We start from the raw sequence: 16,521 nt of genomic DNA on the forward strand, positions 1-16,521 counted from the left end.
TTATTACTGCAGCGAGAGCCTTAAGTATGCAGAGGTAGTATTTTCGACTGCGTCTGTGACCTTGAGGGATCCTTCAAACCTTTATAGCTTTATGTGGGTATGCACATCTTGAAAAGGTGACACAATCTTTTTGAAAAAAATATAAAACCCTTTCGGCTTATGTTGGTAAAAGCCAGTCCATTATTGTATTTATTCTATGTATATAAGCAGGTATGGAAGATTCAAACAGTCTGTGTTTCCTCCTGTCCGAAAGGTGGAGAATGTTGATGGTTTTCATTTCCTTTAACATGAAGTTGGCCAGGTCTTAACTCCTGATGTATGTTAATACATTTACAGAGATCCAGGTGTGTTTATGTGGTTTCTCATAATTGAATAACTACTGTTATCTGATGACCAACTGGACACTGATTTGTTTGTTAGTGTGGATGTTACAATGTCTTTTTTCAAATTAACGTGACCCTCTGGAGAGCCATGTTTCATACCCCTGAATAACCTTTTATGATTCACAAACAATGATGCACCGACAAGGCTCCAGATATCCATCTTTCCTCTTTGCAATGACAAATCTTGGATGCCAACCACAAGTACTATAAATTTACACGCTTCAACCATCATGAAGTGACCATGCTCACAAAGCTTCACATGCACAGCAAAGACCTTGTGGTTATTTATGAAGGGAAGGAATGAAGGATAACGAAACAGAGCACCTGATGATGCCATTCACTGTGAAATATCTCAACCTCATGTGATCACAGATCTGAGTACTGTTCTCTATGACATGTCCAAATGTTCGACCTGGGGTTTTGGATGACACACCAAGCCTGTAATGTCCTTCAATGTCGGACAATCAGTGTTTTTGCCAAAGCCAAAAAGTGCCAACTCAGATGCTCAGGAAAAAAAATCTCCTCCCTGGGCTTCTTCTCTAGTGACCATTCGCTGCAAAGACGGATTTAACCAAAGCCAGGAAACACATGGCTGCAACCCAATTCTGTCATACAGCTGCAGTGTTATCGTAGGATTGCCAACTTCCACCACAAAAGAAAAAAAAAGATTTCTGTTGCAACACCATTTCTTGTTCTTACCCCCTATTTGTATTATTTCACCTGGATTTCCTGGGGCTAACACAATGTGTCTGCAGAGCTCCAGCAACAGTTTATCAAAATACCAACTCCATAGAATGACACTTTCTTCAATAACAGCAACTTACTCTTGTGCATTTGTCTTATACTATATTAGTCACCATGGAAAAAAACCCACTATGATACAGAATGTTTAAATGTGAATTAGTTCAAATCTGTTGAGTGCTCCAGTGTGCGTGTGTACATGTGTGCGTGCGTGTGCGTGAGGCAGATCACAAGCCCTCTCCCTTTGTTTCTCTCATCTTAGTTTATAGTTCCCCACTGTGCGTTCTCCTTGGTCCAATGTGTTCCAGCAGAGATACATTTCTTTTTCAATGTGCATGCAGTCCTCTACTTGTTAAAATGCCACTGTTTACCTCATCAGCATCTGTCTGTTTAAACCTCTGGTATCATTATACACACTAATTATGTGTACACGGCTCTGCATATGAAATCCTCTTAATATATTGCTCTGTCGTCAACAAAAAAATGGCTCAACCCAGACTAAACAATGGTAGCCAACTTGGCAAATCCGTCATATACTGTTTAAACATCAATATGTATTCACCTGACGAGAACAACAAAACTGAATATATTTATACATAGCCTGCAGTTTCAGTCACCAACCATGATGTTCAAGCTGAATCCACACATGATGCAAATATGCAAAAATGCCATATGCATGCGTTCGGCTTACTTAGCCATTATAATGCACTTGAGCTGGTCAGGCACATAAATGACTCGTCAGCACAAAAGAATGCCATGGTACATTATTGCATTTGGAAAGGTGTGCACTGATTTGCAACAATGCCTATATGAATTTAAAATTAGCACCAATATATCATTTGTATACAGGGGGTTGTGTGGTTCTTTCAAAGTTTTCACTCGAGCTTTGGCTCACTCTGCATCATCAGAGGCGGAGGTGATTATCGGGGTGCCACAGCCACACACCACACATATTCATCACTTTAAGGAGATAATTGGGTGTGAAAACCTTGGAGACGGTGGATAACAAATGAACCACCAGAAAGAAATTACGTTCATAGCTTGTTTTGTAACCTTTGCAAGATGCAAATAAATTTAACAAGTTACAAATGAAGTTGTGCATTTTGTGATAAGTGATGTCTACACAAGGCCACACCCACACTGCACTGTACATTAATGCATTGCATGTTGGGACCTTAAGTAAAGATGCTTATTCATTGCACAGGTGTACCATGTATGGAAAGCATAATGAAGTGTTTGGATGGATATGGAATTTAGCTTAATAGTTACTGTACATGAACAGACGAAATGCAGTGTTGGGTGAGTACTTTATACATCAAGGGTCATGACACCGGTTATGCTGACACAAGGTCTTGTTTAAGAGAGCACCGCATCCCAAACCCTAACTGCTAGAAACAAACAAACACTTTCTTCATTACCTAAATGAGCTGATAAATAACCACCAACTGCAGTATTTAATTTACCAATGACGGTGCTTTAGTAAAAGAACTTATGTTAGGCTATCGTTCAGTGATGAATATCCTCCCTGTTGTATTTTTTTATATCATGTCAGTGTAAACAAAGGTAGCTTCAAACTTGTACATACCAGTGTAAACATGAGTATACAAGTAATTTAGTCTATAATACTCTATATATGTTTCTCTTTTTCAAACCACTTCAACTGATAAAGTTCTCAATTTCCTAGATTCCACTTTTACGGAAAAGAGGTGCTAAAAGTACGACATTAATATTAATAGGTTTTATGCAAATAATTAAACATTAAAATAAAAATAATCTAATCTACCAGTGTATTCTCGCATCTCTTAAGTAGAGATGATCTAGTCAAAAAAGCACAAACTGGGAGCTAAATTTACAGCTGTTCCACTGGTGGTACTGTGGTATCGAAGGTAATACAAAATCTCCAGCTCTCGTTGATGACAACACCCGTCACTTATGGACTTTTCAGTGATGCCCACTACACGAGTCATGATTCAGGATCATGAGTCAGGATTACAGTATGCTCACTTGCCAAACACTTTGTTGATTGAACAGAATTACGAGATATGAGAGGAGTAGTTGCAATCACTCCAATTCCACTGTGTGTGTGTGTGTGTGTGTGTGTGTGTGTGTGTGTGTGTGTGTGTGTGTGTGTGTGTGTGTGCACGTGCCTGTGTGTGTGTGTTTACCATAATCCACCAACAAACAAACAAAATAAAACAAAACAAAAAAAGTACTCTACTTGGTTCCGAGCAGTACTTGTCAGAGAATTTGCTGTAAACACATTCCATTAACAGGAACACTGCGAAACTGAAAGGAAGTAACTGCCTCTCCAGTAATTTCCTCTACTTGCTATGTGGACATGTTAATGTGCATAATTAAGTAATCAGCTTATGCCAGCTGGAACATTTGGCAGCTCAGTCTGACAGCTTCAGCTCCTCTCTTGAAAACATCTTGAATGATTCTGGTTGAGTTTCCCTGTGTGTGATTTTATCTCCTGCCAGACTAAAATAACTTCAGCTTGGACAGTACTCAAACACTCTGTTTTTTGGTGTTTTTGTTTCCACTTGAGCATTCGGTGACAGGAATATTGTGTCCAAGCACACACTGTAAAAACGTTTCCATATAATTTACAGTAGCCCCACTGCTGCACTTGGTTTGGTGCAAAAACGTTATTTTCTGACTTTAATTAGTCTCAATGCTATTTATGATCAATTTAGCTTGAAGAGAGTGTGTTTCAATCAGTTAATTGATAGTTCTAGCCCTCCACTTATGACTTATTAATATGATTGAATACAACACTTTGATAAAAACCATGCCAGATTAACCAGATTTTTCTTGCTGCTGTGCACCCTTAAAAGTGATGTTCTCCAAAGGAGGCTGATCCACATCTTTGGAACGCTTCTATAAAATATTATGCCTATATTGTAGTAATTTTAGAATGTGATCCTAGTGCAAATAGCACAATGGGATCATTTGGTTTTCGTTTTCATGCAAACACTTCAGTACAATGACACTGTATGTCAACAGTAACACTCAGAGGGTGCACGTTCAACACACTCGGTCATTTTAAGACTTGTGATGTGCAATGTTTTTATTAACAATGTTAGCAGTAACTTAGAATATTGCATAACAGACATAATAAACTAAGACTGAAGATGATACATATAATGTCAAAAGTTGTGATTAATATAATGTCAAAAGTGGTGAAAAGTGAAGTGAATAATGTCTTCTTCTATCCAGACGCTATTGTATCTCATGCCTTAATCAGCCTTATTTAGTAGCTAAGGACACCTGGTGCAAACAATGACAGATCGGAAAACAACCAACCAAACAAAATGAACAATACCATTCAGGGCAAACCTGAATGGTATTGTTAATACCATTAACCCAAAACCTGAAAATGGCTGCCCACCAGTATTCACTGGCCAACCTGACAGCACAGGAGAGGATCTGCAAGGAGGGATGGAAGATGATCCACAAATCCAGGTTTGAATAACCTGTTGCAAGACAACTCATGGCTATATTAGTTCAAAAGGTTGCTTCTATTCAATACTGACTGATTTGTCTGAAAACTTGTGATATTAAGATTTGTGTTCTGTAATAAATCTGCAAAAATGTCTACAATTCTGTGTTTTTCTGTCAATATGGGGTGCTGTGTGTACATTGACTAAAACAAAAATGAACTTAAATGACTTTAAAAAAAACAAATGTGTCTAAATCTGTGTGAGGGAGCGCTTCTCCTTTGCCGAGACAATCCATCCACCTCACTGGTATGGCATATCAAGAAGCTGATTAGCACAATTATTGCACAAATGTGTCTTAGGCTGGCCACAATAAAAAGAAGGACACTCTAAAATGTGCAGTTTTATCACACAGCCCAATGCCACAGATGTTTCAAGTTTTGAGCATGTAATTGACATGCTGACTGCAGGAACCTCCACCAGAGTTGTTGGCCATGACTAAAATCCATCATCCTTTTATATTTTAATATTCATAAACAAATATTTCTTTTCTTTTCTATGTTTCTTTTAAATTACTTTTGCTGTGCTTAAAGAGTGTTTTCATAAAGCAAATAGTACAATTCTACTTAAAAAAAAATTCTTGAATAAAGTTAAGTATTCAGAGAAAAACCGAATCCCACCACTTTCACCTGGCTGTTAGGAAACATCTCCCTTCCTATTTCTATCTTTTCACTAATCACATCCTGGTTACAATGCACTGAAAACTGTTAATCACAATTCATCACTAGTTCCTATGTGGACTATAATCACTTAAAATGACTTGCTTTGATAAATAATTTATTATCATTATCCAAGTACTTTTTGATTCTTAAGGATGTTCTACCACTAGATGTTGTATTAATATCAACAATCCAGATTATTTTGTGCGTGCAGAGTTTCCCATTGCGTTCACTAGACAACAGAGCAGCTGTTTGATGAATAGGAATAGTTATATTATCATTAGGGTTGATTAATGCCATTAGTCTGCAAGGTTTGGAGTCATTCAGAAATACCACTGAGAATCGATTAATCGCCATGGCAACCGGTAAAGGAAACAGGACACTAATTGTGCATCTTTAACAAATGCGCGCAAGCTGATTACTAAATATGTAAAATGATCCGTTTCAACCACGGCATCATTACACATGTAAAACACAACCCTCTTGTATTCGACAGTGTACTCTTCAAAAGACAACATTCAGAACATGCTCCGAAATGGTCTTTGGCAGAGGAAGACATTGATTTTCTTACTGTATCCTTTTGGCGTCTCCCAATTCTGCCAGCACAGCGTGTAATAGGAGAGCACAAGTTTTTCTTTCGCCACAGCAATCAGTTTTGCTTAGCTGAGTTCCCTGACATGGATGGAAACTGCATAAGTACCTGTCTCCTCTGACACAGAGGCCGCCATACGATTACCCTCCTCTAAAAAAACAAAAAGTCGTGTAATTAAAAAAAAGCATGTCTGCATCAAAGCTCAGCTGATATAGTGATGGCCAGACAAGTCAGAATGACTAACTGTGTCACTGCTTGGGAGACAGCAAGTGAGGAGCGAGTGCACAAGAAAAGGCCAAGAAATCAAAGAAATGACTCTGATCTTTCATTCCCTGAGAAGATGATCCACATCACAATTTTCTTCTGTTCTGTGCTATCGGTTTTGCAGCTTGGAGCAAGATGTGATTTTCCTGTCTAACAGTAAAGAGCATTTACTGCCTTTTATCTTCAAAGAACCCAACAAAAGTCCAATATCTGAGGCCATATGTGAGGGCAAACTGGGCATGATTGAGTCTGATTGATATATATCTTAAACACCCTCAGCACCCATCAATCCCTCATATTGTTAAGCAGAAAGACTGGGGGGGTAAATGTTCACTTAGACGTGTCTTGTCCCTTTCAGGAGACATGTTCAGCCATCAGCTACTGTAATGAAAACAAATAGATTGGCTGGTTTCACAGAGATAGAATGCCTGGACTGCAGCCAAAGATAACACAGTTAAACTCTTCCAGCAGAGGCAGTGTGGGTGTTGGCTTCAAACAGACTGCCATGGAAATAAACAGAAATGACTACCTATTACTGCTTGTTTGGAGGAAAGACCCTGAGAGCTAGCTAACAGAGGTAGGATTTTAAGACATGATTTCATTTACAAACCAACAGATGAAGTATTTTCCTGTGAAATGTAATTGAATAAATTGGCATGCGTTACCATATACACACCATCAATTACTATTAAGGAAAGGTAGAAGCTAATCCTTTTGCAGAGTGAAAGCCAGCTATCAGCAAGATCCTGGCCGTCTGTTGTTCATTTTCCCACTACTATATTGATTTATATCTACAGTAGCCACAGTAGCTAACCAGTTAAGATCAAATGGATTTGTACCTGTAGCCACTGCGACTGGTCACTATGTCCAGCAGTCCAAGCGTTGACCTTGCCCTGTTTATCCAAACGGGCCTTCCCAGGCTCCCAAGTGAACATGTCCATGTTGAGTGTCCTGAAGATGCTGGAGGCCGTGACCTGGTAGTCCTGGATGTGGCCCGACTTCATTCCCAGTGGCTCAGAACAGCCTGGCAAAAACAGAAACTGTTCTTATTTTTGTATTGAAGCATGTTGTGTTATACGGCCTGCCAAATGGCTGAACATTAACTCAGCTTTGGGATACATTTTTGAAAATTCAACAAAGTAAACTAAACTAATCATAATTTCAAGGGTCTTGCTCAAGGGCCTTTACACATACAGTATATTTTGAATAGTAATGTTAAAACAAATCTAAATGTCAAACCAAACATTTGAATTAATGCTTCTAAATGTAAAAATCCCATATACACAAAATAGGGCTTAACATTAAAAAAGCCACTAACCAGGAGACTTTCAGAGTCAATTTTCAAGCCATATCTGGTTGATTGTGATTAATGATTCCGATCGGTGCATTCACTTGTCTCGCTCACCTGTGAGCTCACAGCCCAGCAGCTCCATGCGCAATGTGCAATGCCTCCTGCAGACTTGAGGGTAAATACGAACATACTGGGCTTCAATGGGAGGGGTGAAGGAGTTGGCTGATGGAGCGTTGTTATCGACATTTCCTCTGAAAATCTGTTGCAAAGGATGAAATAACAGCAGATCAGGGCGGGGAGGACAGTGAAGCAGATCAGCCTGCAATAATGTGGCAGGCTATCTGCTGCTGTCTCTAGTGTCTGCTCCACACTCAACAAATTACTGTCATTCAAGGTCAATGAGCTAGAATTACATGGAAAAATAGACAATTTCTCGCACCATTTGAGCTCGTAATTCATAAGAACAGTAGTGTGTTTTAAATTAGTGCTCCAATTATATTGGTATAGCTTCTGGACTGTTTCATCTATATGACCTGAGAGAGTTTAATGGAAACTCTCTGTCATTGAGTCAAACATACATGTCTATTTCTGACTGCCACCACACGTATTGCTCAAGTCCAGACCTGCAGTGTTACACTCTAATAAATCTGACGAGAAGTTTGGAGGTCTGGGTCTTTCGGAGCTCGGCCAAACAGAGGACAGCCATGGTTTGCTGTCAGGAATGATAGAATGCTGTGTGGCCTATTTGGTGGCTGTTCATCCCCAAATAGTATAAAAATTCAATCTAGAAGTCATAAAAGTGGAGGGGGGTAGGGGGCAGCAGGATGGGCCCGGTGTGTGCTAGCTAATTAAAAAGCCATCTCATCATGTCCTCCAGCCTGCCCTTGACTGAGTGCACAGTCTCCAGTCACTGTGTGAGCACGTGTAGGAGTGTGTATCCGTGTGTTACAAAGTAAGACGCAACGGCTGTGGTAAGAGAGCGTGCTTGTGTCTGTGTGCCAATGCATGTCTCACCATATCCTCATCTTTGCCCTTGACTTTGTACGTTCTCCAGGTCTTCCCGTCATCACTGTAGGCTACTTTGTAAGACTTGACGTACTCAGGGCTGCCGATACGTTTTGCACCCTGGGTAATTAGACCCGTGACCCTCATTCTCCTCTGCAGGTTTATCTGTGAGAGAGGAAAGAAAGGGGGGGGGGGGGGGGAAGCTTTTTTTATTGGCTATAAAAGTGTGAGTGTGTGTCTGTCTGTGTGAACAAGTAGTGTCTGAGTGCACATCATGGGAATCAAGTCCTCCTCCTTGTATCTGTTGTGTCAAGACCATCCATCTTCTTCAAAAAGTCTGTGATCAAATGGAACATTTAATCAATCCTTACGCTCCACGTCCAGTCCGTCCACCCAGTGCAAACTGTCAATATGGTGCCAATGTAAAGCAGCTTGGTGAGCCGGGAGGAAAAGAGGTGAGTAAAGGAAGGAAAATGATAAATGGTTTCCACAGGTCACGCTCAAGCGCACAAACAACCTGATCGTGACATAAAGACACAGTTTCAGGCTTCTCCCCAATTAAAAAAAATGCTTTTCCACATTTCATTGCATCTCCCACCTCACCTAAGTCATGTTAACATGCCATTATGAACCAAATACAGCCTGCGTTGTTTTTCATTTATTTTATCAAATGTTTCAAATGAATGCATTGTAGTCCCAGCCCAATATGTCATATAAATTAATACATATGCTCCTGCAGTGTTTTGAGCTCCAGTAGCTTGTCTCTTGGATTGGATCACATGTTGCCAGTCTAGGCTGGCAACATGTCACAGCTTTTCCTTCCGTGGACCATTTTGATAGATACTGCTGCCTGCAGCCCAAGAACACCCCACAAGAACTGCTACTTTATTGATGTTCTGACCCAGTTGTCAGCTCAGAATTGAACCTTTGTCAAACTCTCAAATGTTATTTACGCTTAGCTATTTTTACTGCTTGTAACACAAAGATTGTGAACAAAATATTTTCGCTCCCACTGATATTGGTATTTCAACCATTAACATATGTTATAATAAAAACTTTAACTTTAAATCTCTGTATTTGGTCAGGGATAGTTTCCTCACTTAAATTGTTTCAAAAAAATAAACAAAAAAAAATTGAATCTAATATCTAAACCAAAAGAGGAATATCTTTTGTACTTTCAGCCTCCCATCCTGACAGTCCCTCTTCAACCCCACACACATTCTGACAAAATGTCAATTACTTGCTTGCAGCAAGGTCGAGAGATCTACAGGTAATTTCCCAAATGTCACACTTAAGTTTTTGCCTTCACTCTAACATTACTGTTTGTGCTTGTAATTCTTGTGAACCTACATACAAAAAGTGTGACAAAGACGCCTGTGGTGATTAACAAATGGTTTGGTTTTTTTGGAATGCAGACTAAAATAGAATGAGAATTGCTCTTCTGACTCAGTCTTGTTCTGTATGACTCAAAGCTGTAGTTATTGTTAAATACTGCATTTCAATACCCTAAAATTAACAAATCAAACTAAATAATGTGATAACGCAAGCAAAGAAGCTGCTATTTTAGTTCATGTTTGTAAAGCTGAGGTCTATTTCTACTTAACCACTTTACAGCTGCCTGAAGAAATAGTCGCAAACGGCGTGGCCACATGCAGGATGGTACCCCAGATGCTTGAGCTCATTTTCCGCTGCAGGAATGGTGGCGTTACTATGAAAAAAGGCAATTTAAAAGTAAGATATTTGAGTGCAAAAGCTTAAACAGATAGGCTAAGCCCACTAAGTTATCCTCTCCGTTTTTGTTAATGAAAAAAAAAAAAAAAAAAAAAACTCTGAGCACTGTCTCCTGTGGACATTACAGATTATAGTTAAGACCTTTGACGAGAATAGAACTGTTTACATTCACTAACCATCTCTGCATTCCTGGAAATCAACAAAGCAATGTAAAATAGTTCTCCTGCAGTGTTGGTTTCCATTACAATTTCCATTTGTAGAGACAAGACTCAATTACACATTTTTTCCTACATGCTCAAACCAACATATAATGTTAATTATACATAAAGACCCCTCTAAAAACCTCGGAGCTGCATTGACCCACTCTCTCTTATTCACAACATTTACAGCATTTCTTTGCGCCTCTCAGTTTTCTCCATAGAGAGAGATACTTCTTGCACTAATTAGAAGCCCTGTTTCTTAAAGGCCACTGCTGGGGTAATTGGGGTGATTCTTCACATTTTTAATGACCACTCACATGTGCGCCTCTGTCACTTTAGTGCTAATAGTGATGCATTTCTTTGTTTGAGTGAGGTATTGCTGTAAACATCCTCCTCACCCAGACCTTTGTCTACCAACTTAAATGTGCCATTTTGAAGGAGAGTGGCAATTAAACTACATTGCTTGAAATGCAAATGGGGGGGGGGTAAAATTACACTGAGAAACACAGATAAGACTGCAGCAAATTTAGCACTCAACACATTTGTACAACTTCAGTAAGCTGCCAGTGCCAGATGTTTTTTAACATCGTCATTATTTTTTGCAACTTTAACTACGATGTCACTGATCACAGTAATTATTGAACGCACTGTGCATGTGAGATCAGATTAGGATGACAAATGTTTACATCGACTTCAAATTTAATTTTAAAAGCTTTTTTTTGTATCTTTGTTCAATCTGGCTTATGTTTCCTGGACTGTATGATTTATCGATATTGAAGAGTTTGATGGGGATGTGGGCTGAAAAGCCCAGCACAAGGAGTTACATGTACTTCACGCAGTTCCTCCATGGAGCACAATACTGAGGTAGAAGTGATATGTCAACACCAATCATCTTCTGTTTTGCCTATGAGATCATACTGTTAAAAACACAACATTATACACGTCAATCAAGACTGCAACAAGGCTGAGCTGTACAACAGTAGTTCTTCTCATTCGGGACTGTCCGACTGAGAGGAGGTGAAGCGGCTGGTGGACTGGTGCAATGTGAACAATCTAATCCTGAATATCGAAAAGACCAAAGAGTTGTTCATTGACTTCAGGAGGGAGCAGCCCAGCCATTCACCTCTCATTATTGACAATGGAGTTGTGGAATGGGTCAGCAGAATCAAATATCTAGGGTTGCACATCACAGACAGGCTCAGGAATGTCTGCACTTCCTGCGATGGATGAAGAGATCACAACTGTCTCCTCCCATCCTGACCACCTTATACAGAAGTACCAAAGAGAGCCAGCTGATCAGCTGCATCTCCATCTGGGTTGGCAGCTCCAGGGCCCAGGATAAGAGGCGGCTGCAGAGTGACAGTGGTGACGACGGCAGTGAAGCTCATCGGGGCCTCTCTTCCATCCATCCACACACCCACAACAGAGACTGTTCTCCCTGCTCCCCTCTGGAAGGAGGTTCTGCAGATCAAGAGCCAGAACAGACAGGTTCTGCAATAGTTTCTTCCCCAAAGCCATCAGACTCTTAAATTCCGAATAATCCTTCTGGGCAAAAGACTCATGGTTGACTGTGAAATATAACTGCTGCTGCATGTCAATGCTTCCTGTGGAATTTAATTCTGCTGCTAGTTTTCGCTTGTGTGATAAATTTGGGCAGATGTGAATATATGTAAAGGTGTTTATCTGTGCATATATTTATGTAAGTGTATGTATGATACATAATTTCTTTTACTCTATTTAGAAATTTTGTTTAATATTTTAGTTTTTGTAAAATAAAGTTAATTAGCATGCTTTTGCAACAAAATTTAATCTGAATATGCATGAGCTCATACATGTTCTATCTATCTATCTATCTATCTATCTATCTATCTATCTATCTATCTATCTATCTATCTATCTATCTATCTATCTATCTATCTATCTATCTATCTATCTATCTATATATTACACTACACTCAGAGCAGTGTTCAGGGCTGGTGGGGGCCGAGGATCTTGCTCAAGGACCCTCGGTATATGTTGTTTGGACTGTGGGAGAAAACCGGAGTACCCTGAGGAAAACCCACACACATACAGGCAAAACATACTGAAAAGCTCCAGCCGGCATTTAAACCGGGAAGTAATGCTGAAGTAATTAATGTCTGTAATTAGAGGCAGTTCAGGTCACAAAATGTTTATTTAACATTGTCTAGAGTTTATTTCACTCAGTATTTCGACAAACAAAGAATTATTCATCATAAAAAATGTACAAAAGCATAAAAGCTTTGATTTCTGTTCCTGAGAGGGTTTTTTGTGTTTGCTTTTCAGTATACCACACTATAACTGAACCTTAAAGCCATCTGTTAAACAATGGGGATTAATATAAGAACACATTTTTACATATAATATGTACAGCTCCTTGAAGTCTTCTAAATTTAACTGGCAGAGAGGCATTTATTTAAAGATACAGCTTTCCACAGAGGCTATAGCTGGTTACAGGGTGGTGAGCTTCAAGTAATTTATACTATTCAAACCACTAATTATTCCCACATATAATCATAACAACATGCAAGACCAAATATGCTCACATAAGCGTGCAAAGGTCAGGAGCATATAAAGCAAAACATGGCCTGCATTGATTAGGACCTCAGATTGGACCAGCAAAGGGAATTGCAACAGCATTGTAACAATTAGACCGTCCTTGAAAATGCCCAGGAGCCCTGCGGCACTCTGCGCTCATGAGAACATACACACATTTAAAAAGCTTCATCTTCAATATGTGCATGTTTAAAGTACAACTTTAAACATGCACATATGCACACATGCATTCTCCTTCAATCTTTTGTGAGACCTTTAATGTGCACACCTGGTGTTTAAATTGACCACAATGGGTCACACATCAGAGAAATTCTGAGACGGACGTCTGATGTGTAGTGGCATCTCTATCAATATTCCTCCAGGAGCAAACAGTTAGAATAAACCAGCGTAAAAGCCACAGAGTAAGAGCCTGTGATTCTGAAACATGCAGCCATTCTGCTGTAGTAAAATCAGAACAATGCAAGCTGTCTCTGCCTTGATGTAGCTTTGCATGGGAATAAAAAGGTACTACGTTGTAGTTTTACAGCTTCATCATTCTGAATAGACATCAGGTTATTGATCTTCATGTTAAAGGTGCAGCGACAGGTTTAAAACCTAAATCTGTTTTGTAACACAAGCCATAGGTTTTACCTTTGTGTCTAAAATGGAATATGTCTTGGGGGACCTTCACTCATTGTGTGGGGCTGCGCACTAAAAGCTCATTGGATGGACAAGATATACAAAAGATTATTAGTCTATCTTTGAATCTTGAGCATCTGTGCCAATATCCAATCGTTGGTACTATTTCTCAACAACTTCAGAACATTAGCTGTAAGAAAAACTACGATAATATAATTAGAAATATTGTTTTCAAATCATGAATAAATGATTAGCTTTCCTCCAAACCATAAGATAATCATAGATAAATTCCTGTTTTCCTGTCTCTTTCATTCACTGAGTTAAATACAGAGTGTGTGTGTGTGTGTGTGTGTGTGTGTGTGTGTGTGTGTGTGTGTGTGTGTGTGTATATATATATATATATATATATATTCTTTATCTACAAGTGGCTGTAACACAAGCCTTGTATATGGCCGACTTTGTTGTCCAAACATTGGTTGTTATAGTTTCAATTGAGTATAAACAGTTCTAAGTAGCGCCTGCAGGAGTTTCTTTTAAGCATTTCCACCATCAGCAGATCATCATCTTCTCGCACCCCGCCTCCTGCATCCTCCTTCCTGATACCACTTGCCTGCATGTCCTCCCTCACTGCATCCATGAACCTCCCCATTGGCCTTCCTCTTCTTCTCTTGTCTGGCAGCTCTATCCTCAACATCCTCTTCCCTACACACATAGCTGTCATCTCCCCTTCATACAAGACCAAACAACCTCAACAGAGTCTCTTTTTATTATCCCTCCAAGCTGTCAAACATCAGCCGTCTCTTTAATGTAGTCATTCTTAATCATGTCCATTCTGCTCACACCCAAGGGAAACCTCAACATCCTCAGCTCTGTCGCTTTCAGTTCAGCCTCCCGTCTTTTAGACAACTGGTCACTCACTGAAAGTATTGGTTCATTTTTTTCCCACTGTCGCTCCTCTTCACACGTGTACTGTAATGCAAATTTGCTCTTCTGCAGCTTATGCTTCACACATGCTCATTACTTTCTATGGAATCTATGACAAGTCCTACAGTTTTATTAGTAAGACTACTTAGGGCCATGTTTCAGCTGAGCTGTTGGTTAACTGGTATTCACAAAAATCAAAAACCTAATAAATATAAATCCTTATAAAAAAAAAAGGGCAATTTTAAACAGCCTTTTCTGGTTGGAAAATTGCATTGCATTACTTCCAAACACATCCACCAGAAATGCAGGGCATATAGTGTATGTTTTCAAAGGCTTTATTAAATCTCTGCCATGCAGTCATGCTGTGATTTAGTAAATAAATCGTAATAAAAGCTTCCGTCAGGGTCATATTTTAATCACAACAGACCGGCAGGATGTTTTACGCTGCACTGGAATGAAAGAGGAAAAAGTCTCCACACAAAGAATTGTTACAGTAATATAGTTAGTAACTACACAAACACACATGTCAACACATGCAAACCCTCAAAAGGGCATTTCAATCCGAACATAACGTCATCAAATGCTTTACTCCTATTAAAATAAGTATAGGCCTTCACAAGTGATTTGTATTGTTTCGATCTTCCAGCACAGCCAGCTGAAGCTATATTTTGCTGATATTGGTTAGACCTGCGGCATATTTCCCTGGAGTGTTCAAATGCAATTTTATGTGTGAGCTAGACGGTGCGAGGCTGAGGAAAAACTCCCACAGTATATAGATGTGTGAACAGTAGCAAGCTTGTGCACACAAGCCGACTCTCTCTCACACACACACACACACACACACACACACACACACACACACACACACACACACACACACACACACACACACACACACACACACACACACACACACACACACACACACACACACACACACACGCAAAAGCAAAAGAAGTCACATCAACACATGCAGTGTTTGCATGCTTTGTGAAGCCCTCTGATGTATTATTCAAAGTATGTTGTTGTATGTTTGTTCATGATTGATTCATTTGTCGAGCTTTTATGAGATGGAGAACTGAGAGTGGCTGACATCCAAGGATACGGCGGCGACGACAGGGCGCATGCTGCACCAGTGAGAACCTCACTAGTAGCCAGAGGAAACCTGAGCCCCATCTAGATAGTGCTGTCATCTGCCAGTGACACCTGTTTCACATGACAGACATGCAAACAGTCACGCCACATCACCCAACACAACAAAAGTGCACTACCGACTCCTTAGCATAATCCCAAAACACCAACATGACTGCACACCTCTGTTCTCACTTACCAATTATCCCGGCACTCTGTAGAAACACACAATGCCTACAGCATCCTGCACAGCATCCCACGTGGCATCATTAAAGTCAAACAAACCGCCTGAATGTTTTATGTCCCGTTCTCCTCACCCTCTCCATGTGCCAGCATCTCTCGTTCATGTTGCTTGCCTCTTTGACTCTCGCTCTCTCTCTCTCTATTCCCTTCTTTACAGATTTCTGTTTACGCCGTCTTACGGTTTTCTCGTTACACACACCTTCACTTTTCGATCATGCTGTCCTTGTATTGTATGTTTTTCCATTAGACTTTGTTCATGGTTCACAGTCTGTGCATCACGTGTCAGACAACGACACGCTTCAAAGTATGCCGTCTGTCATTGCCGATAACTGAAGTGACAGACGGCAACTCACAAGTAAGAGGAATGTAACCAAGCAGGAAAAGAGAGACCTTATTTGTAAAATAAAAGCTAAATGAAAACCTACAGAGTGAACGAATTAAGATTCATGACTACAAAGTGTATCCCTACACGAGACACTGTGTGGTATTTACAATGAAATGGTTATTAGGCCTTGGAAAGGAGCTGAAGATGAGGACAAATGCATCTTATCTATTATAACTATACATCATCAGACAGTTGTTCATATGCTACAGACGCTTCACCAGAACGCCTTGATATATAGTGCCTTTACGCAAATCTTAAAAACCTTTTGTCCCCCCCAAGG

The 16,521-nt window shown here is 39.8% G+C and overlaps 1 protein-coding gene across 1 annotated transcript in view; it reads right to left on the minus strand.

Moving 5' to 3' along the window:
- edil3a (EGF-like repeats and discoidin I-like domains 3a) overlaps positions 1-16,521 on the minus strand; it is a gene marked incomplete at its 3' end in the record, with an annotated part of 112,663 nt that overhangs the window by 22,891 nt on the left and 73,251 nt on the right. Inside the window, exons 6-8 of the mRNA XM_080499741.1 lie at positions 8,445-8,600; positions 7,545-7,689; positions 6,979-7,163 (exon numbers count right to left, since the gene is read on the minus strand). Coding sequence (XP_080355867.1) covers positions 6,979-7,163; positions 7,545-7,689; positions 8,445-8,600 — 486 coding nt within the window. The remainder of the gene's footprint in view (positions 1-6,978; positions 7,164-7,544; positions 7,690-8,444; positions 8,601-16,521) is intronic.

Source organism: Blennius ocellaris (genome assembly GCF_963422515.1).
Source record: "Blennius ocellaris genome assembly, chromosome: 7".
NCBI lineage: Eukaryota > Metazoa > Chordata > Actinopteri > Blenniiformes > Blenniidae > Blennius > Blennius ocellaris.